The following is a 27,817-nucleotide window of genomic DNA, read 5'->3' as shown; positions in this document are numbered from 1 at the left end:
TAATTTGAAAAGAAGTGCACGGAAGTCCGGAAGTGTACGTCGCAGTTTCGAGTCAGCTGATGAGTGCAGTTCCGGTTCTGCGCGGTGAGGGTCAGCTGACAGATGTTCGCTGCCTCAGTGAAATAAAAACACCTGCGCGATCATCTGAGATCAGCAGCAGCGGCGCGATGAGTGTTGGCACCCCGCGATCCCTAGCCTCGTCCGGGCAGAAGAACATCCAGGACATCCGTCACCCGCTGTGTGCCGCCGAGGAGAGCGCGTCGAGCCGCGGCGGAGATGCGCTGATCCACTCCGGCAGCGGTGCTGCTCCTGCTGGAGGAGAGAAGGTGAGATCCGTCGCAAACACACACCGCTGTCTGCGGGACACACTCCCCTGTCTACGGGACAGCGACGAGCTGATCCCCGGGCTGGCGGCAGTCGTGTCTGAGACGGCGACATTATGTGTCTGGAAACGTTTATCCAGCCTCAAACTGTAAACAGTGGAATTCCATCAATTTTCACCAACCACGCGTTTTAGTCATGGTAATATCTAATAGACGTAACGTTATTGAATGTAAAAACTAATAGTTTTCGAAGTACAGTAGTAAATAAAACATGCTTTAAAAAATGCTTTATATCATGTTTAATTCAAAGTCTTCCTCGCCATTTCTTTGTAATTGTTTTTAAAATTAGCTTGAAATTTCGGAATGAAGATTATTTTTTAAAGTAAATCCAACTCCTTTCTCCCCATCCAGTGTTGATTTTTTGAATATGCTGCCTGATATTAATATGTTTTTATATGTGTAACGTTACTGTAATGCTATCTTGGTTACTTAGTGCACCCATAACATGATTTGTTTTTACCATATTGTCATGCTTTATTGGTCTTGTACCATGATGGACATGACTTCTGGTGATTATTCACTATGGTACTGTGGATCGGTAATGATATACCACAGTTGATGTATACCATGACAGTATTTGTTTGCTGGTTGAACAGAGTGCATTTTTTTCATAATTTCTGCTCATAATAAAAAGAACGTACAACAATGTTTAAACAGAAGCCTATATTTTTCTGGTATTTTGCGTAAAAAGCCGAGAGGTTTGATGAACGAGTAAGATCTCCAAACTTTCAGTTTTTTATAATGAGTGTGTTGCACACAGACAATTAGATATTTATTTTTTTCCAGAAAATTAAAATTATTAAATTTAGACCTAAAGGAAAAGGGAAGTTACAGTGAAAATTGAGGAACGAAGGATTTGTATATGATTGAATTTATCATGTGATGGATCATTGCTATATGAATTATAATAATAGTAGTGTTTTAAATTGAGTGTATGTGTGTGTGTGTGTGTGTGCAGTGGAGGCTGTTGATGTGTATCATGCCTGTGTTCCTGTACAATAGAGTTGTGTAGAGCGAGGCTGAGACACTCTCCGACTCCATTGTTTATTGTGTTTATAACAGATATTCACTCGTGTCACATTTTGCTCTGTGGCCTCCTTGTTTATTGGAAATTTTATTTTAGTGGCAAAGCGGGGAATTGTTGTTTAGTTCATATTAATAATAATATTCTATATCATTTTAGCCTTTTATTTTTATCTGTACTTCATGAGTAGTAATAAAGATGTCTGGAATAAGATTGAAAGCTTAAGGCTGTATTTAGATTCAGCACTGCTATATTTGCTACTGCTCAAATTTGGTGTTTCTTTGCGGATTACTGTTAAAGGGATAGTTCACTTTGAAATTAATTGTTGATATGTTTTAGCTTACCTCAAGGGCATCCAAGATGTAGGTGTCTTTGTTTCCACAGTATTTTCAATTTTGACATTTTTCGGTCAAACCGTTGTTGTCTGTCAGTCATATAATGCAGGTTTAGGGGGTCCACTTCAAAGAGCATGAACAGAGAAGTCAAAATTAAACATGATTTAATGACTCGTAAATGTAAGAACACATTGATGGCCTAAGACACGAAACGAGCGGTTTGCGTGAGAAAACATGTTTAATTTGGACTTCTCTGTGCATGCTCTTTGAGGTGGACCCCATATACCTGCATTATATGACTGATAGACAACAACGGTTTGACCAAAAAATGTCAACATTGAAAATACTGTGGTAACACCTACATCTTGGATGCCCTTGAGGTAAACTAAAACATATCAAAAATTAATTTCAAAGTGAACTACCCCTTTAATAAGCAGAAACTCACGTTTGTGATTCTGATGCTGTAAACATTTTGGGAAAACTGGATTTTTCAAAAATGTATTATAATAAATTGTATTTCAGCCGCACGATTCTGGATACATTGATAATCAAGAATACGATTTTCCTACGATTCTGAAACAAAGTAAACAAAATAACTAGGGCTGTGCAAAAATTAATTGCGATTAATCGCATCCAAAATAAAAGTCTGTATTTACATAATATATTTGCGTGTGCTGTATATAATTATTTTGTATATATAAATACACACTCATGTATGTATATATTTAAGAAAATGTGTTATTCGTATATAAAATATTTATATTTATATAATATAGATTATGTATTTATATACAAATACAGAATTTAAGCACAAATAATTCTTAAATATATAAATGCATGCATAGGTATTTATATATACAAAATAATTATATACAGCACACACAAATATATTATGTAAACACAGACTTTTATTTTGGATGCGATTAATCGCAATTAATTTTTGCACAGCCCTAAAAATAACAAGTCATTTACTTGAGGTTCTGACAAATGTTTTTTTTTTTTTTTTGCTGCAGTCTATTTAATTAAAAAATAATAATTTAAATATATAATTAAAAATCTTGGATGTATCATTGTTGTTAAATGAATATCTTGAGTGAATAATTCAACGACTCTCTCAGACACTTGATTTGTTTCATTGCTTCCGTAGACATTAGTGTTTTTATCCTAACTATAACCTTTTATCCCAGTTCATCTGTAATAATCTGAGTTATTGTAAGACAGAAACAACAATACTGTTGTGTGGTTGAAGACTGAAGAGACTGTTTATGAAGCGGTTTCATACCAACACACATGAACAGCTCTCTCTGGCTCAGAACAAACACACTCGTACTCGTCAAAGCTGAAGGTGTTTGAATTGAGTTCTCGATCTTTTAACGATTAAGGTCCTCTCTGTCATGTTGGGTAATGCATATATTTTCCTGGTAAAAACATGTAAATAATTAACTCACTGTTTTGTGATAATTGCCTTATCTTATCCAGTTTCCTTGGAAACAGTTTTAGATATTTTCAGTTTTTTTTCTGAAATGGCAATCATTTTATGATGAAATCCAAACAAGTAGATCCAAATCAGTAGAAAAACTCAAAAATCTGTTGTACATTTGGCTGTAGTTTAGGCTACATTTTCTGAATAGTTTTTATTCCCTGACGTGTTTTTCACAACTTCTGTTTTGCAAATGCTTCACAAAAATCCATGTTGCGCTTGTGTGTCATATGGGCTGTGAATTGATGTGAATGTTAGGTTGAGAGAGGAATGTGCACGACCCCTCGTCTGTCAGCTCAGCAGAAGGAAGGCCAGAACTTGTGTTCGAGCTCAACAGTGGGCACGTGATCAGGAAAAGCTGTCACAGTTTCCTAAATGCTGGATCTGAAAATAGGATGATCGTTCGCTTTATATTATTCTAACATTTTGCTGCAAGTTTTTATGTTGTGAATTCCTTTTTGTCAAAAGTCTGCACTTATTTGATCAAAAATACAGCAAAAACCGTAATATGAAATATTATTACAATTTAAACTTTTTTTATTTATTGAAAATATTGTTAAAGCTACACTGTGTGATTTTTACTCCCATTTAGTGGTGAAAAGGTATATGACCATCCAGTTAATAATAGTTTCTATTCCTCTCAATTCCGATTTCGTTTTAACTCCTACGGTGGCCAATGTAGTCCAAGATTAACATGGCTTCCAGTTCGACCTCGTCCATGAGTGTTAACTCAAACGTAAACGCGAAAGGCGACGCTTGAATTAACGGGTATGTCCCTCTTTGGCTAATGTACATTCAAGATGGAGGGTCAACATGGCGACCGACATTAGAACCCCTTACCTGTATGTATTTTCAATAGCATATTATACACTCACGAGAATACTTTATTACTTGAACGAAGTAAATATACATTAATGAGCACATATATTTTTGAAAGAACTAAGTGTTTTTAGCTAAGAATAAACTAAAAGAGTTACACAGTGTAGCTTTAAGTCATTTGCATCTCAGTTTTGTGCGCTATGGTTGTGAGTGATTTATCATATAGTGTGGACTGTGGACATTAGTAAAAAATAAACCATTAAAGGGTTAGTTCACCCAAAAATGAAAATTAAGTCATTAATAACTCATCTGTACCAACCCCGTAAGACCTTCGTTCATCTTCGGAGCACAAATGAAGATATTTTTGATTAAATTTGAGAGGTGGATCACTGCTACATAGGCTCCTAAGGGATCGAAACTTGACGGCCCAGAAAGTCATTGAAGAAAATGTTTAAATATTCCATGTGACTACAGTGGCTCAAGTATAAGTTTATCAAGCGACGAGAATACTTTTTGTGTGGAAGAAACAACAAAAATAACGCCTTTATTCGACTATTCCTTTTCTTCCTTGTAGGCCTGAGACGAGAGTTCAAGAGATTTCCACGACGCATGCGTGAGAACTGAACTAGGAGTAGAAGAAGAGCGCAGTTCTCGCGCATGCGTCGCGGAAATCTCTTGAACTCTCGTCTCAGGCCACACTATATATCATGAACACAGAATTTAGTTTTCTTCTTGCACTTGAAAATGGTTCAAATCACCATTGTTTGAAATCACCATTGTTTTCTGTTGGAGAGATTCACTCCCTCTGGCATGAAATTGGACTGGCTTTGTAGCTTTTCTGATTATTTACACGCACAAACAGCCAAATTACACAAATTAATGGAAAGGTAAAAACAGATTAAGAGGCATGAGTTGCTCATTTGCAATATTTCAGCGATAAATCAATGTGTTTTTTTCTTTTAGTAAATGTACCAAATTAGTGTGTTGAATAAATAGCCCTTAAAATATCTTACCTTTTGGTAATCCAATGAAATTATGAGTGAAATGTAAACCACTTTAAAGAGATACTCCACTTTTTTTGGAAATAGGCTCATTTTACAACTCCCCTAGAGTTAAACGGTTGAGTTTTACAGTTTTTGAATCCATTCCGCCGATTTTCTGATATTTAGAAGAATATCAGTAACCAGACAGTTTCTGGTCTCAATGACTTCCATAGTAGGCATTTTTCTAGCTATCTTCGCCAAGTCAAAATATCAGAAAATGGGCTGAATGGATTCGAAAACGGTAAAACTCAACTGTTTAACTCTGGGGGAGTTGTAAAATGAGCCTATTTCCAAAAAAGTGGAGTATCCCTTTAAAAATGTCGTCTAGGTATGATGTGCTATGGTAGTATTTTAGTATGCTAGGCCTTGACTGTTTGTACACACAGGGTTAGGCTTAATGCGACCTTGTTACAGCACTGAATTATGCCTTATTTCAGAGCCTTAAAAATGTCATGCTGCTTGTATTACTTATCTTAAATTATCAAATGCATGGTTTCTGCACTGTTACATATCACACGTAACATAAGTGACCATTTCTATTGCGGTTGTTTTAGAATAGGAAATTGTAAATAACATTAGATGTGGTTAATGTTTTTTTTTAAAGAATATGGTATTTCTATAACTGCAGATGTGGCCCTGAGGAGTTATTATGTAAGTCGTGGTTGAGTCATCTACCATTTATTAGATTTACCAACCAGATCTGTTTGTTTTTAATTCGTAGGTTTTTGTTTTTTTTCTGTGACGTACATTTCTTCTAACCTGGCCCTAGCCAGATGAATGTCGTTCCGCTTAGCTCCGCCTAGCTTCACTCACATTTATCTGGAACCTCTTCCATTGAGAGTGATTTCTCCAACCAACTTTATGGCTTAGCCAATCAGGACGCAGGACGGGAGTTTCATAGATGTGACGTAGTGGAGAAGCGACCGTGAGACTGTTTTGATTCAGACAACAATGGCGGCTCGCATCGAGGAAGCAAGCGTTAACATTGATGCTGCTATTTCATCCGTGTTGTCCAATCTACCTAATATTGTTTCATTAAAAGAACATCAGAGAATGGCTCTGAAGGCTTTTGTTGGTGGAAACTATGTTTTCGCCCTTCTCCAGACCGGATTTGGCAAGCGTCGCTTTTTCCTGCGTCGCTCTCACCAGCGTCACGGTTTGGCTTTCGGTGTGAGTGGTTGAAATAGCACGTCGATAAAGATGACAGACAAGTGGCTTATCCAATCATATGCAAGGATTTTTGATAAGGCCCAGCCTTCTGAAACGCCATTTCAATGGATCGGTTCCAGATGGATGAGTGGAGCTAGGCGGAGCGAAATTCATCTGGCTAGGGCCAGGTTACATTTCTTCAACTTTACATTTCAAATATAAAATATCGGTTTTGTTCCACTAAGTCAGTAAGTGTTCGTATCCCCGCCCCCAGGACCTGAGCCTGCCCAATGGGACTCCAGTAGACACATCAAGCCCCGCCTCCTCCTCATCTCTGCTGAACCGACTGCAGCTCGACGACGATCTGGACGGAGAAACACGCGACCTGTTTGTGACTGTAGACGATCCTAAGAAACACGTGTCTACGATGGAGACATACATCACCTACAGAGTCTGCACAAAGGTCAGAGGTCAAAGCTCTTAGACAGTCCCTTTCTTGACTTTATTAGCAACCAAATGCTGTTTTTATTTGTGCAGTTATTTAAAACTTACAAATGCATGAAGGATACGTCTCTCCAGACAGATTTCATTGGTTGATTTGAAGTCACGATAGGCTTCGTGGTTAATCTGAATTGTTCCCTAATCTATCAGTTTGGCCCAGTTTGACTGTATCTGAAAATCTCTGCATTAAAGTGTCTGCTTGAGTAGTTGTTTAACTCTTGTGGCGGCTGTTTGCAGAAGCTCGTTCTGCTTCCACTGTGACCTGAAACATGCTTACTGTGGCTCTTTCTGGAACTCAGAGTCATACAGAGGTGCTAATGAAAGACCTCAGTGACCTGCATCTCTCTCAGAGTCACTCTGTCAGCCCTTTATAAACTCATTGCTGTTTTTTTTTTTTGTGGATTGTAAAAGAAAAGGGGTTAAGAACATAGTTATACATTTTTTGTTAATCTACTATTATAGTATTTAATTATATTTAAATTAGCTTTTATTTTAATATTTAAAATTTCACTTTAAGTGGAGTTAATTTAGTATTTAGTATTTCCAACCTAATGCGTGTTCACGCCATGATAACCTTTAGAAATTGTCATGGAAGTGTGGGATTCCTGTATGAGACGTAACATATTTGATAAATACAGTAAAAAAGTAATATTGTGAAATATTTTTATAATTTAAAATAACTGTTTTCTTTGCGTGTATTTATATCAGCATAATTACTCCAGTCTTCAATGTCACATGGTCCTTCATAAATCAGATTCGCTGCTTAAACATTTCTGATTATTAAAGGGCTCATGAACTGGCTTTTAATTTTTTATTATATTGTTGTCTGAGGTCAACTTATGACGTTCGCTTTGTTTTTACATTCAAAAACATCAAAATGTATAAGTAATAGACTATTTTCCACCCTAGTTTTGAGCCTAGCTCAAAAACGCTCGGTTTTATGGGCATCTCGCATTGAAGACTTGAAGTAAACGGCCACTGCTGTGAGTGGATAACAGTTTTGCATATTAAAATGAGTTTCAACTAGGGTTGTAACGATTTTGGCTAAAATCATAATCACGATTAATCGAACAAGTCACCTCGATTACGATTATTGAACGATTATTTTAATTTTTTTCTTTCTCATTTGTCACTGGCAAGGCTTATTCTGTAAATATGTAATTTCTAATTTCATTTCTAATGAAAGTGTATAATCTTTGAGATTCTAAAGTTAAACTAAGGAAACTTTTAATGCTTATTAAATATTTAAAAATAGTAAAAAATGTAGAAAATAGTTGTTTTTCTAATTAAAAAAAAATAATTGAAAAGATTGCCATCTAAAAAAGTAAAATATAACTTGTATAAAACATAACTTGTATAGTTTGCTTATGAGTTGCGATTTATTTTTTCGAAAAACCACGCTTGTGCATTTGTTTTTCTCTGATTCGATAATAAACTAGCGCATTACGTACCATTTCACGCTGGCGAACGATCCCGGCTTAAACGGCATCATTAGGCTTAAACGCGACATTGATTACGGCTTTTGTTCACACAGCGGGCGCTCCGTGACTGAACCATGGACTGAACACAGCAATTGTTACTCTGTCTGTCCCCAACCTGGCGGCACCAATCCCAGGCCGTGTTTGTGTTCACACAGGTGTTTGTTCTGGCAATTTCCCGGGATCAACGCGTTGTGTGAAAGGGGCTCATGTTGTTTCAATGTCGCAGACTGGATGGGGTGGAGTTACGTGACTACTATGTTTTAAGAAGAAAGTACGTTAACACACAGTGGGTGGATATATTAATAGTATTCAAAAACCGCAATAACCGACATGGTAAAATCATGTCGGTTATAGGCTCTGAATTTCGGTTTCGATTATTTTCCGGTTAATCGTCCGGCCCTAGTTTCAACTCACTTGCTTATGCAGTGACTGTCTTCTTCCACAACCAGGCACTGCACGATAGTTTGTAAACAGCATGTTTATTGCTCGGTGGCTCGATCCGGTTTGTCATAACGAGGTAGGGATCTATGTTGTTTAGCTATGCGTGTAATGCGCAAATCGGTGGGCGGGGCTAAATCGGCTGTGTTGAAGAAGGTGTTGATCTTCTTCTGCGGGGGTGGTGTTTTATCCTCTTTGACGTCATAGTTCCTCACTTTGATAAAACAAGTCGTTTGCTGAGCCTGGTGTCAATAAAAGCTTTTATTGGACTAACAGGGACGTTTTCAGTTATAAAACTTAAAGGATATTCTTATAATATGATGACCTCTCAGATGACAAAAGCTCAAGGAAAATTTGATTTCTCAGTTCATCACCCCTTTAATATTGAAAACCGTTGTGCTTCTTGATATTTGTACGAAAACTGTTTTGTTCAGGTTTCTTTGAATGTCAAAAGAACAGCATTAATCTGAAATAGAAATCTGTTGTAACATTATAGATGACTTTACTGTCACTTTTGAACCATTTAATGTGTCATTGTCATTGTCCTTTTTTTTTTTTTTTTTTGCTTCTGCGTGACCTGCAGACCACGAGGACAGAGTTTGACCTGCCTGAGTACTCGGTAAGGCGACGCTACCAGGACTTCGACTGGCTGAGGAACAAACTAGAGGAAAGCCAACCCACCCACCTTATTCCAGTAGGTAGAGGACACCCCTCCACAGCTCCAATCGCAGATCAGTTCCTTTCAAGCATTTGTGCGTTGCATAACTAGTTATATAATGTGGCAGGGATTGTTCTTGACTAAAACTGGTTATTTCAAACCAATGCGATCAACTACATTTTGTTGTTGTTTCTCCTTTCTGCTATCATTTAGCCCTTGCCTGAGAAGTTTGTAATGAAGGGAGTGGTGGACCGTTTTTCAGAGGAGTTTGTGGATACCAGAAAAAAGGCGCTAGACAAGTTCCTCAAGCGCGTAGCAGACCATCCGGTGCTCTCTTTCAACGAACACTTCAATGCATTTCTCTCAGCAAAGGTGAGTGCGTTAAAGTCGGCATGTAAAGTGTTTTCTGGATCTTCCAGTAAAATGAGAGTCTGTATACTGAACTCCTACAATCATTTATTATTGGCCAAACTTGATTAATTCAGGTGTGACTGACCTCAGTAGTCACGGCAACAATAATCAGGCACACCTGAATTAATCAAGTTTGGCCAATAATGGCATACAGGAAACAAGGAGCTGGCTTAAGTTCAGGAAGTAGAGCAGCTGTGCATAAAGTCAATTAGGGCTGTATTCAACCAAAGAAATCCTTAGTCGACCAAAGTCGAGTCCTGCTCGACGATTAGTCGACTAAAAAAAAAAAAAGTGATATTTTGATTAAACATTTTTTAAACAATTGTCATTGAGCATTTATAAAACAACAACAAAAAAACATCACAAATAAATAAAACTATAATAATACTATAATTCTTTGAAAATTAAGTGATTTTTTAACTGCAAAAAGTGAAGAGCTCTGTCCTAGGTCTATAGTACAGTCCCAATCGCGCACCTGACCACACCACACGCTGCAAAAAATATAACTGCTATCTGCCACATAATGAAAAATCCCAACAAAAGCTCTCGTTTATACAGGCTTTATATTCTTCTTTACTTTCAAAGCTATGGGTTAACTTTAGTCCTGACGATCAAGGCGTTTTAAACAACACTAAAAAAACCCCCAAATAACTTAAAAACAATCCTATAATAGGCTGTACCGCGTATAGGTTTTCGTTTTGTTGCATTATTTAGGCTATTTTCAAATGCGTCAAGTGTACAAATAAAAACGAAAACATTAAGAAAACACAATCTATTGAGTCAGCATGATATAGCCGTTAAAAGGCTGCTCACGTCTTTTGCGCGCTCAAGTTCGATTTTAAATGTAGGCGCGCAACTTGCGCGCTCATAATGGCAACGCGATCGCCTCCCTCCACAGTCTTGTCGTCTTTGTTTTAAAATGCAGCCAGACAAAAGATTTAGATTTCCTGGACATTTTGTCGACTAAAGCCAAAACAAGCAGCGTTCTAACAGAATGAATACAGCATCCCTTACCGAGCGCGAGCAGCAGCGCAGCCGGCCACAGGTGCGGTTCCCGAGTGTATTATGTGTGTGCGCTAAACTGTGGCGCAGTTACAAAAATAGCCTAAATTAAAGCATTTTAAAGTTGGGGACAAAACATAGGCTAATTATATTTAGAATACAGTAATAAATAACTGCTTATAAATGAATAAATATCAAGGAGTAAGTCATTGAAAAATTCCTTCTATTGGTAAGAAAAAAAAATGCAACTGGTCGACCAATAAGAATGTCAGTCGACCACGACGGCATCGACCGATTAGTCGACTAAACGACTAAAGTTGACAGCCCTAAAGTCAATTGTAAGTCGCTTTGGATAAAAGCGTCAGCTAAATGAATAAATGTAATTATCTGTCGAAAGGCCAATATTTTTTATTCTTGACATTTCAGGACTTGAATAAGCGTCAAGGCCTGGCTCTACTGACTAAAATGGGGGAATCGGTGAAGTATGTGACGGGTGGTTATAAACTGAGAGGACGGCCAATTGAGTTTGCCGCCATGGGCGACTATCTGGACATGTTCACACAGAAGCTGGGCACCATTGACAGGATAGCACAGAGAATCATCAAAGAGCAATCAGGTAAAGATCGTCACTTTTTTACTGCCTTTTTAAAGAGAAATTCCATCCATCATAGGCTAGCATTGCATATACAAGTCCTTTAAACCTGATCATATAAACTACTTTGATCCGTGACTCGTACGGACCAAGCCCCATGGTTCAGCATGCATGCGATTCACGGATAAATTGTAAATCTAACCGCAATAGATGAAAGGTTATCATTTGCACGTGTTTTGTCTTGCTAGTTTACACATTCAATAGATTTTAAAACCATTTCAGCGCTGGAAGAGGCAAAGGAGAATTCATTTCGGGGCTCACGCACTGTTATCTGTGTGCACAGCCGCACACACCAGGGAGAGGCGTGTTCAGGCGCACTGTAGCACACAAACACTGCCGTTTTTCCCGTCGTTAAACTAGCAAAAGTGGATTCGGACACGACCTAAGTGCACTTGTGCTGTGCGCTTTAGACCATGCGCCTGTTACAAACAAAACTATTCAGCAACAATCACTTTCTTGCATTTTCAGCTTCTGGCCGAGTCCACCAGTCTCTTTCCACTTTGGCCGTCATCTGTCGGTTCTTACTCCCTCCGTGCCAATCACTGCAATAATACTGTTAGTTGTTCTGCACTTGACCCATTTACTCGTCTCCTGCCTCGCTCCCCGTTGCCGGCTCCGCTGAACCACGCTCCCCTGTCACCGTGCCTTTTTTTAATGAATGTTTTGTAGGGGTGTGTGCAAAAAAATCGATTCACATTTGAATCGCGATTCAATCTTTACCGATTCAGAATCGATTCATAGAATTCCAAAAATCAATTCATATATATAGGCTATATTTTTTAATGGCGTGCAGGGGCGGAGTGGCAATCGGGTGAGTCGGGACTTTTACCGGTGGTCCGGTAGTGTTTCTATGGTTTCGAGGCTGCGAGGGCAGGTCTGATAAATAGTTATTGCAAGTTCTTGCCGCCCGCTGGTCAAACTGTGCAGCCACTCTGCTCAACCCGTAAATAAATGCATCGATCCGCAGATCTTATGTTTGAGTTCTGTAGATCTGTAGGTTACGGGTTCTAAACCGCACTTGTATAGTTTTTTCTCTCTCTCATCAAAACCGAATATGTTCATCACGTTTGTGTGCATTTTATTGTGTGATTTCACCGGAGTCTCCACAACGGCGATAGATTGAAGCGCGCGTCCGAGAGAAGACTGCGCGAGCCACAGAGAACACTGTATATCCAAGACACTGATCGCAGCGGACACGAGCGCTCAGCTTGATTTCAAAAACAACAGGTCTCTTATTTAATAGCGAACTAAATGAATGCTCTGCTAGTTAAATGGAGAAACCCGCAAATTACGCGCCTATGAACGACTTCACTGGATCTAAACAAATCAATCTAACCATAGATGTTACCACTAGCGGTGGCTTTTTTAAATCTATTTAAAATATTTTCGCAAGGGTTCTATGAAATTATATATTTTTAGGAAGTTCAATGTGCCCAGTCGAGTTCACATTTCAACAGTCAACCTGGTAGCTGAAGTAGGCCTACTCCTTAAACCACATTTAGCATAATTGTTTGTTTGATCTGACTACAGCGCTTTAAAGCTAAATGTAAAAGCTTTTTATTTAAGTTTTATTTTAAACTTGAATTAAATGTATTTAAAAGCTGGCCAAAGCTTGGCACTTCGCACTTTTTAGTCGCAAAAGTTTTTATTTTTGTATGAAGACATATAAAGTGATATCAAACTTTTCTTTTAAATTATGTCTACTGCAATCAATCACATAGGAAAAAGTAAACTACATTTATATAGACCTGCGAATCGTTTTTAATCGAAAATCGATTTTGAATCGAATCTCGAGACAAAAAAATCGGTATCGAATCGTGACATTTTCTGAATCGTGCACCCCTAATGTTTTGCGACATTAGCTGTCTTTTGTAAGTTGCTATCTATGTTTGATGTCATATATGTATGTTTGAAATCAAATTTGACTTGTAAGGTTCAGTTAGGATGCCGCCTTTTGAAGGCAGCTTCAAAACTTGCCTTGCTGTCTATTTCCCACAGAGCCCATGAGTGAACTTTGGCAGTAAACATAACTAAATGTAAAAACGAGCCCTGGAAGATGAGCTTTTTCCTTGTTTGTGCTTAGAGTTCTTGATGGAGTTGAGAGAGTACGGGCCTGTGTACTCGTCCTGGTCGTCGTTCGAGGAAGAGCTGCATGATCCTCTGGAGGGGGTGTCGGGGTGTGTGTCGAACTGCTCCAGTGCTCTGGACGAACTCACAGAGGACATGAGTGAGGAGTTTCTCCCAGTGCTTAGAGAATACGTCCTATACATCGAATCCATGAAGGTGAGCGGCTTTCAGCTGAGCTTTTTAGTCATTCTTCTCACCTTGTATGTGAATTAATTTATTTAAAGTGGCCAGTCGAAAAAATAATTTATACCATTTGGAAAAATACCATGTGTCTGTGACTTTTTGCAAAGGGAATGTAATGGTTTGGAATTATTCTCCCAAAACTGAGCCAATGTTTAGTTATTGTGTGTTAAACGCTGAGCGCAGCATGGTTTAAGTTTTTTCTTCACTCTGTTTTAAACATAAATCTATTTAGTCAGGTTTTCCAAAATAATTTTTTTCTGTAAATCACTTTTAAAGGAGTAGTTCGCTTTTAAAAAAAACTTTTGCTGATAATTTACTCACCCCCATGTCATCCAAGATGACCATGTCATTCTTTCTTCAGTCAAAAAGAAATTTAAGGTTTTTGATGAAAACATTCCAGGATTTTTCTCCATATAATGGACTTCAATGGGAACCAAACGGTTCAAGGTCCGAAAGACATTTTCAGAGCAAACTGTTCAAAGGGCTTTAAACGATTTCAGGCGATTATCAAGCGAAACGTTTGCTCATTTTTTTAAAAAAATAACAAAGGTTAAGTTTTATAAGTTCAAATGCTCTCCTTGCTCTGTTCTGTGATGTGTGACTCTCAAAATGAACAAATCTTTTCCAGAGTCAACTCATTCATTTCGTTCGTTGAATGAACCAAATGACACGAAAAAAGATTCGTTCATTTTGATAAAGGAGTTCGAACAGGAGAGTCACGAACGCGCATCACAGAACAGTGCAAGCTTAGCCATTTGAGCTTATAAAACTTAAACTTTTTATTTATTTTTTTTAAATGAGCGATCGTTTCGCTTGATGAGATCCGTATTCATCGTCTGGAATCGTTTAAAGCCCTTTGAACAGTTTGTACTGAAACTGTCTTTTGGACCTTGAACCGTTTGTTTCCCATTGAAGTCCATTATATGGAGAAAAATCCTGGAATGTTTTCATCAAAAACCTTAATTTCTTTTCGACTGAAGAAAGAATGACATGGACATCTTGGATGACATGGGGGTGAGTAAATTATCAGCAAAAGTTTTTTCAAAAGTGAACTACTCCTTTAATGAATTGTCCAGGTTTACATTTTGAATATGTACAGTACAGTTCAAAAGTTTGAGGTCAGTAAGTATTAAGAAATTAATCCTTTTATACAAGGAGGCATTAAATTGATCAAAAGTGACAGTGAAGACATTTATACGTAATGTTGCAAAAGATTTAATTTTCAAATAGATGCTTTTCGTTCATCAAAGAATCCTGAAAACAAATTTACAGTAATATGAATCAGCACAACTGTTTTCAACATTGATAATAATCAGAAATTATTCTTGAGCATCAAATCTCATCATATTAGACTGATTTCTGAAAGATCACTGAATGCTGAAAACTTAGCTTTGACCACAGGAATAAATTACACTTTACTATATGAAGAGTTCAGATGCAAAAGCCTCTAAATGCCATTTGAAATTTTCTTCTTTAATGATGATTTTTATCAAATTTGTATATTTAAGTTCAGTAATTTCACTTAAATGGCAATGATAATTACCTATTAATTGTCATTTAAGTGAAATTACTGAACTTAAATATACAAATTTGATAAAAATCATCATTAAAGAAGAAAATTTCAAATGGCATTTAGAGGCTTTTGCATCTGAACTCTTCATATATTCACATAGAAGCAGCTATTTTAAATTGTAGTAATATTTCACGATAATGCTGATTTTACTGTATTTTTTTGATCAGTGTCAAGCGCAAGTAACTTTGTGGGCAGATCTCGTCGCTGTTGCTATTTAACCGGCGAGATAAATGACTCTTGCGCCTGACGCAAATCTAAAAGGGGTTGGTCTGAAGTAGCTTCATTATTCATAGGTTTGGTTTGGGCCTAACGTGAAACAAACCAATAAGAGCATCATATCACATTCCCTTTAAGAGCATGATGAACGAGGTGCGCTTGTTCCATGGCGCAATACTATTATAACAGCGCATTTACCAGGCGCGCTTCCGAATCGGTTCACAGCCGAGGAGATCGACGTTCTCGTCAGGGCCGTAAAAGAAAGAGAAGGGACCTTGGGGATGGGACAAACCCACCCAAATTAGCTTCGGTTAAACATGAATTTAATCATTTGGGTAAATGTGTAAGCTTTAGTCCTATTTTTCCAATCGTCATGAACACAACAATGATTTCCCTCGCCTTTTAATATTTTTCTTTATAGTAATGTGTCATTTGGCAAGTTCATTCCCTAGTTTGCCAGGAAAAGTCCGCTTTGCACAGGTGCAAAATACAAATTTTTACATGCGTCGGTGTACAAAATCAATTGCTGGGTGCAAGATAGGGCCCGGTGAGTGAAAGAGACTTTTTTTAAACCATTTAAAATCTATTTGACCCCAAACTTTTGAATTCTAGTGTATGCATTTTGTTTTAATTACTGCTTAGATATATCCAGTTTTAGCAGTTTAGTGCATCATTTTGAGGAAATATTGTTATGCAACTCAACAAAGTCATTTCCTCTCTGTCTTAACTTGACACATCTACACAATCAGCAAATATTGCGAGACGAGTGGCCTCTGTGCTGAGATGGGGCTTTATATTATTTCCTTCTTGAAAACTGCTCTAAAATTATTGACAGGACTGCAGTTCATAAACACTGAAAATACAGCACAATTAAGAACGTGTATAAACCAAACAAATTTCCAAGACTATATAATTATATATGAAGGAAACTGAATGATGGTTTTGTAATTTACTGCTTTGCTACTGACTAGATGTTTTTTAGCATTTCGATTTAACATTTATTCTCTACTGACACTGCAGGACATTTGCAGAGAGACATCCAAGATTTCTAGAATAACACAAAGCATTTTATTAGCCTCCATGTTTGTGTCATGGCTCCAGCGTAGAGAATATAGTGAACGCATTTCAATAACCGGTCATATGCTGAAAGAGTGAAATTGGAGAATGTAAACTGTAATTGCTGCCAAATGTTTGTAATTTACAAACCTCTTATCGTTTGCTAGAATGTGCTTAAAAAGAGAGATCAAGTCCAGGCAGAATACGAAACAAAGTTGGAGGCAGTCGTGTTCAGGGAGGACAAAAAGACACCGGTGAGTTGCATTTATTTTACCAACTCTGATCTGAATTGATTTGCAAGACTCTCAGAGGCTGTGACGCACCATGCCGACGCTGTTGAATCGGCTTCAAGTCTGTCGGTGAGAGAGATTGGATTGTAATATCTGTCAATCGAAATATCTATAACATTTTTCGCACATTCTCGAAAAATGGTCGCAAATGGTCCAATTTGGTCACAGTGTGGAACCCTGTTTTTTCTAGGCCCTTAAATTTATGCCTAGCCCCCCTAAAAATTTGTGATTAATATGCTACACAAATTCGTGTTCGCTTACGTCTTGTTTTAATCAGATTCAGCGCGTTCTACATCTTAAATCAGTGGCGCCAAGCAGAGAGCACGTCAAAAAGAGAGGAAATTGTGCCTGCGTTCATCTGAGCCAGAGACTATTTAGTCTGAGCCCATTGGTCTGTCACTGCTCGTCAATGTCAGAATATTTGAGATGACCAATCAAATCAAAGTAGGCAGGCTTTACAGTACATTCACAGAAGCTGAGCGAATTTTAGCAGCACGACTCGACAGTGCACGGGCAAGTGGCAAGTGCGAAATGTAAGTAGCTAAACTTATAACGTTATATATTTGACAGTTTTTTGAGGTCATAAATGTTAAACGAATGATAAACAAAAAATAATCAGGAAAACTAATATAGTTTCATCTAATTTCGCCCGTTTGAACTGAAATTAGGCATGTAACGTCAGCCTAATGTAATAATTTGTTTAATGTCATTGTGAGACAAGAAACGTTAACAAATCCGTTTTCATCATGTAAGGTACATGATTAATAATGAATGTGTACATATTGAAAATATAATACAAATTGTAGCCTTTAGTAAATAAAAAAAGGTCTCTTATTTTTTTACAAAAATGAAAAGCCTAATTATGAGTCAAAGCTCAACTTTGACTCTCAGGCTCTCTCAGTTTTTTTTTTAGCTAAGCCCCCCTAAAAGGAAAATCCTAGAATCCGTATATGTACAGTACAGTACAGTAGAGTTGAATTAAATTGTTAATGCAGATTACAATCACTGAAGTCTTGACAATAATAGCTGTGGCTTTTATCCCACCGGAGATCCTGATCCCCCTGAGCATAAAGCTCACCATTCCCCTTCTGAGATGATGCAGACAGTGGTGGCACAGTAAACAGGAGAGGGGTAAGAGAGAGGGACTACAAGCTAAGCTAAGCTAAGGGTTAACCTCTATATACTGGCCATCCCAAGACTTCTCACCAACACCCGTTCACTTGACAACAAAATGTATAAGGTGCGACTGCAGATTACTTTGCGCAGTTTGTGTTACTGTGCGGTGATTATAACAGACTCGGCTTGATCACAACATCCCAGACTCTGCTATCGAGCTAGTGGGCCTCGCCATCCTCTGAGCAGATAGAAATAGTCATTCCGGTAAGAGCAGAGGAGGTGGACTTTGTATTTACACAAACAACAGCTGGTGTGCAAATGCCACGGTACACTGTTTGATGTTACAGCTCTTCAACCCTGCTCCTGATGGGCCACTTTCCTGCAAAGCTTATATCCAACTTGATTCAGCTTGAGATTTTCAAGCGATCCTTTATTCTAAGTAGCTGCTTCAGGTGTGTTTGATTTAGGGTTGGATGACAGTGGCCCTCCTGGAGCAGGATTGAAGACCTTTGGTGTAGACCAGGGGTGTCAAACTCAATTCCTGGAGGGCCACAACCCTGCAGAGTGTAGCTTCAACCCTAATTAAACAGCTAATCAAGTCCTTCAGGCGTATTTGAAAACTGCATGTGTGTGTATTGAAGCAGTGTTGGAACTAAACTCTGTAGGGCTGTGGCCTTCCAGGAACTGAGTTTGACACCCCTGTAGACCTTTTCTGCTTGCCTAGGGAGTTCACTTCGGTTGCTATAACATCTGTCAATGTACCACCGCAAGCTAAAGCTAGCGTAGCTACGGAGAAGCTACACCGCTCCATTAGCCAGTATCTGTCGGCACAGAGCCAGCCCTCTACCACATCTGGGACTCTCAGATCATCAGTCTCTGTCCCTGATCCCAGTAGTACTGAGCTGCTGACAGACCAGCCATGAAGACAGTCAAGGTAAAGCCACCTCAGGACTGTTTTGAAGACAAAGACTTGGGAATTTTTTGCTGAGGAGACAGATCTGGATGGGCACACATCAGCTGTTCTGTCATATATCAACTTTAGCGCTGTGAATGTGCCTGGGACCAAAGCTGTAAAAGTATTCTAAAAGTACCCTAACCAAAAAGCATGGTTCAACAGCAAGGTGAGGACACTGCTCTGAGCACAAGATTCAGCGTTTGAGTCTGGGGACCTGCAGGCCTATATAGAAGCACAGAGAAGCAAGCTGTGCATAGAGGAACGGTATTTATGGTCTGAATTTCGTAAAAAAAAAAAATGGACAGAACTTGAGAGCTGATTTTTTTTCATATCATAAGTAACCTGCTCTGTCTAGTCTGTGGGTGTGAGTGTCCTCTTTGCTCTGTGATTTTTCTCTGTGTGGTGTGAGCGTGTGAAAAGTGAGTCTCACGGTCAATGCGTGTTGGCAGCCCTGCTTTTAGATGAGGGATAAATTGACGGCAGCGTTCCTTCTTCCGCCATGCTTCTTTTGCATGTGAGGCTTGTTTACATTAGACTAGAGTGCGCACTGCACCACATGCACACAGTGCTTATACATGTGGGGATTGTTTATATCAGAGTGCGCATGTGTTTTCCGCAGCATAAACAGTGTATTTTAAACAGTAGATGGGAAATAAGCTAGTGTGCGTTCTAAAAATCTAAATTCGAATCTATCGAATACCGACATATGTCTAGCAGAGTCACCGTGAGGATCCTTAAAGGATAATTCCGGTATTTAACACCTTGAGTCTATTTTGTAGTTTGTTTTGAATGAAATAGAGTGGTGGACTTAGAAATTTTGACAATGGGTCCTGTCTCGACTTTTTGACTTTTTTAGAGTCGCCTGTGACAGCTTTAGACTGGCTGTCAATGGGCATTCACAAACATGTCCATAAAACAACCCTTAACGTTAATTTTCAAAACTGTGCAACTCACCGAGTGGTTGGTGGTGTTCGTTGATGTTCTGAAACAAGTAGCGTAGCGAAATACCGTTTCTGTCGTGTTTTGTCATTTTTTAAAATCGCATTGATGTCTGCTGGAGGACTCGGTGCTCGTTGATATTACTGTGCTAGCTACCGGAAAAGGAAAGGGGTCTGTTTACATTTGGTTGTAGTCTTTTCGCTCGGTTCTCCGTCTCTCAGAAGGCTAGCGTGAGCGTTTTTTTTACGGTGTGCTAGTCACCGTGTTCCGTACAGCGTCCTGGTTGTCGCCATCAAGTGGTTGGGAGTGTGCTAACGCTTCAGACTCGAATATCGAGCGGAGGTTTATATGCGGTTGTGAGGTATCTGAATAAATAGTTCCACAATAGCAAACAACACGGATTGAAAGCATACATTGCACCGATATATTTGTTTTTAATCATCAACGAACACCACCAACCACTCGGTGAGTTGCACAGTTTTGAAAATGAACATTAAGGGTTGTTTTAAGGACATGTTTGTGCACGGCCATTGACAGCCAGTCTAAAGCTGTCACAGGTGATTCTAAAATAGTCAAAAAGTCGAGACAGGACCAATTGTCAATTTCTAAGTCCACCACTCTATTTCATTCAAAACAAACTACAAAACAGACTCAAGGTGTTAAATACCGAAATTATCCTTTAATGACTGCGCAGACAGAGGATGTTGTCGTTATAGCTCTCTACACAGTCCGTACACACCTAAACCAGGAAAACACCTATCTAAGAATGCTGTTTGTCGATTTCAGTTCAGCTTTTAATACAGTTCACCACAAACTAGTTCAAAAATCGAGCAACCTGGGCTTAGGCTGTTCACTGTGACTTCCTGAGCAACAGACCCCAGAATGTAAGGATGGGAGATCAGACATCCTCTCTCGCCCTGAACACTGGCATACCACAGGGGGGTGTTCTTGGTCCACTTCTCTTCTCCCTCTTTATTCATGACTACTCCCCTATTCATCCCATCAACACCATTGTCAAATTTACTGATTAGATCACCATAGTTGGACTGATTTCAGACAACAATGAGAGCCCAATGATTGACTGCACACAGGTGGTGGTTGAGGAGAGATCCCCTGATAAGATTGTAAAGCGCTTTGGGTGTACAATGGTACATATAAAAAGTGCTATATAAATGCCTCATTCATTCATTCATTCTTTCAAACATTACAAAAATCAAGGAAATGATAGTGTATTTAGAAAATCTAAGCGCACTGAGCACTTTGCTTTCTCAGACTGATCTCATGAAGTAGCGTGTGTGTGACACGCCAATTCGTATTTCCATTTTTGGCGTGCTATCAAGACGCATAATCGCCTTTCAGCGTGTTTATGAACGCCGTTGACTTAACGTTGTATAAATATATGACTTACCTCAACCCAGTCCCTAAACCTAACCGTCACTGGGGTTAATGGCATTTATGACTGTTCCCTTACCATCCTAGGTAAAAAAAAGATATGACTTATCTCAACCCCATCCCTAAACTTAACCGTCACTGGGGTTAATGGCATTTATGACTGGAGATTTGACTGCGTGTACAGACACGCGGAATGACGTGGACGTTAATGGCGTAGCGTACACGCGGATACACACAGATAGTTCAAAATGCGTAGAGATAACACGCCACCTGACTCGAAAGTGGCGTGTATGTTTACGCAAAAGTCATGATGTCATGTTGGCTTTCTGCACACATGGGGAGGTCGTAGAGCGATTTAAGATCATTGGTGTGCACATCTCTGCTGACCTCACCTGGACTTCACACATCTCTCATCGGGGGGAAATACCCAAAATAGGCTAAAAATATTCACCTCCATCATCATCTGCTGACCAAATTCTAGCGATCGGCTGTAGAGAGCCTCCTGACCTATTTCTGCACCGTGTGGTTCATGAGTTGCACAGAGGAGAATGGGAGGGACCTACGAGGGTGTTGAGGACAGCAGAGCTTGTCATTGGTACTGCACTACCCTCCCTAAAGACATCCACACTGGGCGACTCCAAAAGAAAGCCTGCTAGATTGTAATGGACTCCACTGACCCGAGATATCGCTCATTCTCTCACTTCCCTCAGGGAAGAGATGTAGACTAAACAGAACCAAAACTAAAATATATAAAAAAAAGTTTTTTCCCACAAGCAATCAAATGCATAAATCCTCCTTCTCCCTAAGGTGCAATAAACCCATATCATAAGGAATTTTGCACTATATTGTGTATATCACATTACTGTGGTTTTCTTTATATACGTCCTGTTATTTTGTCTCGTTATATATATTTCCCATCCATGAGAACTGCAAAACTATTATCATTGCATAAACAATAAAAAACAAAATCAAATTTAGGTGTTTATAGGCGTATGTAATATCTTACAATTACGCTTCATATAGAACTTGAGCCCACTTAATTGCTGTTTGCAGCTAAATTTGACATTCAAAATGGCAAGCAAGCGCCGTTTTGTTTTTCGGTTTGTATATCTGTAGTCCTAGTTTCGGTTTCTCTTTTCGAATGACGAAAATAAGACTTTTGACACCTGCTGATATAGACCGTTAACCCCCATAGGTGGGACGCTTGCCATTGAATTTTTAAAACAATAATATCTAAGAAAAGATCTTAAGTAATATTGACAAACTATATATCATTTGAAAGCGTGTTAACGTGTAGTTTCCATATTTGGTGACTGATTTTCAAAATAAATTACTGAGGAGCCATAATGTATCAATTTGCAACAAGAATATTTTCATACTCCTAAGGCGTGTTCAGACCTTTATTTTGAAATAGTGTTGAACATGAAAAATCATGAAAAAAAGGAAGGAACCTCAGTTTGTTTTCATGCCAAGAGTTCAAAAGATTGCATCCATTCAATTATGTTAGAAAAAAGGTCTGAATGTTTTAAATATAAAGAAATTAATAAATTCACCATGTGTGATGTGGCAGCGAGCTATAATGCACATACATGTTCTTTGTATGTGTTTTTTAGAGGTTGAGTTCATATCAAAATCTGCCAAACTTCCCATACTACTTCTGAATAGGTTCTCTACTTCATAAATTGTATGAAAATTGTGGAAATAATGGTTCAGATCACTCAAAACACATATGGAAATGGAGGCGCCCTTATATGGGCAGCAATGGCGTCTGATTGTGCCCTAGTGAAAAAGTTTGGTACTGCGCCCAAACAAAATCTCACTGAAAGCTCATTTTTTGAGATGTCAACCTAAAATTTAAAACACAGCTTGTTCAGATTTTTGCCTTTGATTTTTCTGCAGTTTTGGAGTAGCCCAGGGTTTGAAAATATTTTATATAAAATATGAATAATAATTATTTTACATTTCTATAAACTCAAACTTCTATAACTTTTTTTTGTTTCACTTTCTTAAATTATTCTATTAAATTATTATTATTCTACAAAAATCTGCCAAATGTCTTCTTTAAAACGAGACCAATATTGCGTCTATATTCCAAAGCATTCTTGAATTACAACCATTTAAGTTTGAAATGTGCATGTGACAGTTAAGAAGTTAATCCCTTGTGCTAGTTAAAGGTGCTGTGTGTAACTTTTTCACTCAACTAAAGCATAAAAATACCGTAATATGTTTGCAGATTAGCAAACTTGCTGAGTTCACATACTCGTTTCTCTGAAAAGCACTTCTACAACCAGTTATTTTACTTTGAAATGTTCGTTCGGTGTTGGAATGTCTGTTTTTGTCTTGGTCTGTGTGACCAAATGCCAGTTCAACCAATAGTATTTCGACACGCCGGGGTGCCAGTTGGCAGAAAACACAGCGTATTACAGCCAGCAAACAAACTGGGTCAGGGATTGCAGATTCTACGCAACCTAAAAAGCCTCGGTATACATCTAATAATCTCTATCGAGTCTGAGGAACAACGATCTCTGATATTTTGAATTTGGACTGCTGTACCTATTTCGACCACTAGCTGTCATTCTTACCGACTGCACCTTTAACAGTCGCCTGTTGTCCTTTTGGTGCGTTCAAGCGCCACTTTTCAGCCTAAACACTGACAGCTTTTGTTGCCCTTAGTTCTTTGACGTCGACTTTGTGTGTCACAGCCTTTTCGAGCTGCTTTTATTAAGGCTGGGAAATATGAAGGTGGAAGAAACCTCTCGACTGTTGAGAGTTAATGTGGCGTCCTGGATGTTCTCCGCATATCTCTGGCCTGCAGGTGCCCACTGATGTGGAGAAGTGCCAGGACCGCGTGGAGTGCTTCAACGCCGACCTGAAGGCAGACTGGGACCGCTGGCAGAACAACAAGCGGCAGGACTTCAGACAGCTGCTCACAGGCATGGCCGACAAAAACATCCAGTACTACGAGAAGGTGAGAAACTTCAATAGCCTCGGTTACACTTTATTTGCGTCTTTGTTACATGTAGTTACTGTAGTAATAACAATAAATTATGCATAATTACATGAAACTAACCTTAAATCAATCATTAATCCTAAACATAACCCTTTAGTAAGTAGTTAATTATTATTACTCTGTACTTAAATGTATAATTACAGTGTAACAAAGACACCTTAAAATAAAGTAACTGGCTTCTAAGTAACATGTGGTTACAGGTGAAAATTTGTATCTGTCACTTTAGAGTTATTATACTTTAATGAAAGAACAAAATATGACTAGCTAAAGCAAAAGTTTTTACTCTGGATTAATGTGCCTTGATAATGTGGCTAGAAATGTGTTTGAAGGAAGTAAATGGGTTCAGTTTGATTTAATGTTGATTTTAAGTGTGTTCATTGTATATAGAGCAGAGATTGCCCAGCTAATGTTTAACTCTTCAGTCCTGCTGTTTGCCAAACACTGACAGGGGAACCATTAATACTGCAGAAACCAGAGGAGCTCACTTATATCCTTGTTTACTTAATGAATGTTTACTCGAGATGAACCGATATTTCGGCCGATGAAAATGATGCTACCCCCTCCTCATTCACTGCTCTTGTTCCCCAAATGCTCTGATGATGATAGCTTTGTAGGGCTATACATTATTTGGATAATTGATCAACAAAATAAATCTGTTAAATCTGATTTTGTTATGTAGAACTAAATAAAGAATAAAATATTGATATTTAATATTTTTAGATTTTCTGTCCGATTTTAGTGTTACCTTCAATAAATTATATATATTTTTTGGCTTTTATTTTTCAAATTCAGTATCTTATTGAATTTTCATGATAAAATCCAGTATTAGTACATTTATACAAAAAAAAAGCGAATTTAAAATAAGCTATAAATACATTTTTTAAAAGCATTTTCTTTTTCTGGGCAAATTTATCCTGAAACTTCGGTTTCGGCCCAGAATGTTTATTATATCTACATGTTGATATATCTTGGAGTTTTTCAGTATTGATCATGTTTTATAAACCGTCAAGGCTTAAAAAATCTTAAGAAAAGAGAATTTTTTTTGCGTTAAGAAATTTAAACCTATTTAACCCTCTGGGGTTGGCTATTGCGCCGCTGTGACAAGCTCACTTTTTTCCTTATCAGTATGGATGAATGAATGGATGAATCAATCAATCAATCAAGACTACAGATGTACATTGCATCTGTGCGATAAATGTTGTTTTTACATGAACACACCCAAACTATATTGCTATAGCCTACTGAGATTTGTTCTAACCTCGATATAGAATAGTGTCTGTAATGACAACATTTCGTTGACTAGTTTGGATAGATTATAAAGTTTTTGCTATAAAATAGACATCAATAAGCTTTTGTTTGACAGTTTCTGCTCATATGTTAAATATATAGTCAGTTTTGTCAAAAATAAACTAATCAACTGTTATAGTGTTTGTTCCAAGCTATATTAAAATAATGAATCGTTAATTTTAAAAATATGTATGATAAAATGTATTGGCCTACTTTAAAAAAAATACTTATAAGAGATTTATGGTAATAGACCATTTTCTTTTCAAGATGTTTCCAACTCTAACTTTGAACCAATTCTATAGAATGACCCATATAACCTATTTGACCAGGATTTGTTTCCAGATATGTCTAAAAATGTGCTGCTTCTCAGATGAGAACCACCTAATTATTCATGGCAAAGGTTGGGCCAAATTAAATGTTTTTTACAATTTAAAACAATCTATTTTTTATGTTAATGATTAGGCAGGATGATTTTCATAACATTTTGAAGCAAAATCTCTAGGCGACAACATCCATTAGTCAAAAATGTTGTGGACACATTGTGTTTTGTGGCCTTATTTCAGAAACTTTCATTTTTTGTTTTTCCAATAACCATGCATAAACAATATTCTCTGTACATACATGTTGCTCATATATTATGGTAGCCTTGTTTGTGCTAAATAGAGTGTAATTTCACCTGTGCCATCAATATGTTTATAAGCAACTTTGTCAGGGCATGTCAAAACATATCAAGGACCCCAAAACACATTCGACCCCAGAGGGTTAAAGACTAGACTTTTTAATTTGCATTGACAATCAGTGTTACAATTGTTTACTAAAACAACAACTATTGGAAAAGCATTTTTGTTGAGTAAAATAAAGCTAAAATATCATTTAAATGTATATTTAAATAAAATTTCAAGTTTTCATTTTAAATTTAATTTGAAATGTTACCAGTTGAAGTAATAAAATGACTCAAATTAAAAATAAAATACTAAATGTTTATATGTAAGTCGCATATTTGACGTCTAAGTGGCAACAATCTCACCTAAAAAACTCCTAAAACTACATGACATGTAATGATCTACATACATCTACGTTATGGTGTTCACGGCTCCTCCGCCATGATTGTGAGAGAAATGCTGCAAACGCTGAAATGGTTCCAGTGCTGATACTGGTAGAATATCTTATGGCTAAAAAAGGCTCTCAGCCAATCAGATTCGAGAACCAGAAGAAACTGTTCCTAAATAAAATTAAACATTATAAAACCCCATAGGAAAATCTCAAGGGAACCAGCAGTAATATATTTGGATGAAAGATTTATATGTATTTCAAGATTACAGCAGAAGAGTGTGCTAAATTAAGATAAAAATGTGTGTCTAGTCAAAAGTGTGACGTTTGAGAAGAAACTTTTTGGCCTTGACGTCCTGCTGTTGTATCTGCCCCACAGTGCCTTGCAGCATGGGAGTCCCTTATTCCCTCGTTACAGGACAAGCAGGAGGCGAAAGGCGAAACGAACTGAGCATGTATTTCGGGCCCTGGTGAGGGTCAGAGGTTACGACCCGCTCAAAGGGTTTCACAGGACACTACTGGACTGGACCAGCTACCAGAATCACATTTTTTTGTAAAGTGTCTCTGTTTGTGAAAGTCCACCCATCTCTCTCTCTCTCTCTCTCTCTCTCCCTCTATCATCCCCCCCCCCCCCCCCTCTCTTCTCTGGCGCTCGCCCTCTCTTTGTGCGTGGAAGGAGAATTTGTCGTTTCTCTTGACGAGCTCAGGCTATGACTGCAGACGCACGGCTCTGGGAAACGTTACACAACAGGAAGGACGCTTTTGGTGACACCAACAGATTTGTAGTTTTTAGTGAAATGTTTGCCTGTGATGATTTTGTAAACGCTTTGTCTTTTGATGCCGTCCGTTCAAGGGGACCGAGACGTCAGTGTTTTTGTTGTTTCGTTCAGGAAGAGTCCGCGGAAGGTTTGCCAACATTCCTCTTGCCAAAGATGTGGATCTGTAGTTTGATATCTCTTTTGAATCTTCATCTTTCTTTCAGAAGAATATTTGGACCACAAAACACTCGCCTGAATCGCCAATTCCCTCGTTACACTATATAATAAATCCAGCCGTTGCGTTGAAATGAAGGATGTTTTCCCAGCCATACTTGACCTCATTAAATATTTATGATAACGTGTGTGTCATAATGATTTGTGCTTGTCTTAATGGGACAGTGTAGGCGGTTGGGTTAGTCTGATGTGAGACGTTTCTTATGTAATGTAGGACATTTCTTCTGAATCTATGGGATAATAATGGAGAGTGGT

General features: G+C 38.2%; 1 protein-coding gene across 1 annotated transcript; it reads left to right on the top strand.

Annotated features, from left to right (window-relative positions):
• The first annotated feature begins 55 nt into the window (after positions 1 to 55).
• On the top strand, positions 56 to 27,686 carry snx30 (sorting nexin family member 30). The gene is made up of 9 exons (XM_039677448.2): positions 56 to 326; positions 6,508 to 6,696; positions 9,237 to 9,347; positions 9,525 to 9,683; positions 11,151 to 11,340; positions 13,460 to 13,659; positions 16,699 to 16,785; positions 24,039 to 24,191; positions 26,950 to 27,686. Exons 1-9 carry the CDS (start codon positions 60 to 62, stop codon positions 27,019 to 27,021), a joined length of 1,428 nt encoding a protein of 475 aa, XP_039533382.2. The 5' UTR covers positions 56 to 59; the 3' UTR covers positions 27,022 to 27,686.
• The last annotated feature ends 131 nt before the right edge of the window (positions 27,687 to 27,817 follow it).

The sequence above is a fragment of the Pimephales promelas genome, chromosome 23, assembly GCF_988280905.1.
Source record: "Pimephales promelas chromosome 23, fPimPro1.hap1.1, whole genome shotgun sequence".
NCBI classification, from domain to species: Eukaryota; Metazoa; Chordata; class Actinopteri; order Cypriniformes; family Leuciscidae; genus Pimephales; species Pimephales promelas.
Note: the sequence above shows the minus strand (reverse complement) of the source record. Positions and strands in the feature narration are given on the sequence as shown.

What these genes read in the sequence shown, in the direction of transcription:
- snx30 (XM_039677448.2), top strand. Translation starts at nt 60, where the DNA reads ATGAGTGCAGTTCCGGTTCTGCGCGGTGAGGGTCAGCTGACAGATGTT. An exon ending in CTCCTGCTGGAGGAGAGAAG is followed by an intron (nt 327 to 6,507) that starts GTGAGATCCGTC and finishes CCCCGCCCCCAG; the next exon opens with GACCTGAGCCTGCCCAATGG. An exon ending in ATGCATTTCTCTCAGCAAAG is followed by an intron (nt 9,684 to 11,150) that starts GTGAGTGCGTTA and finishes TTGACATTTCAG; the next exon opens with GACTTGAATAAGCGTCAAGG.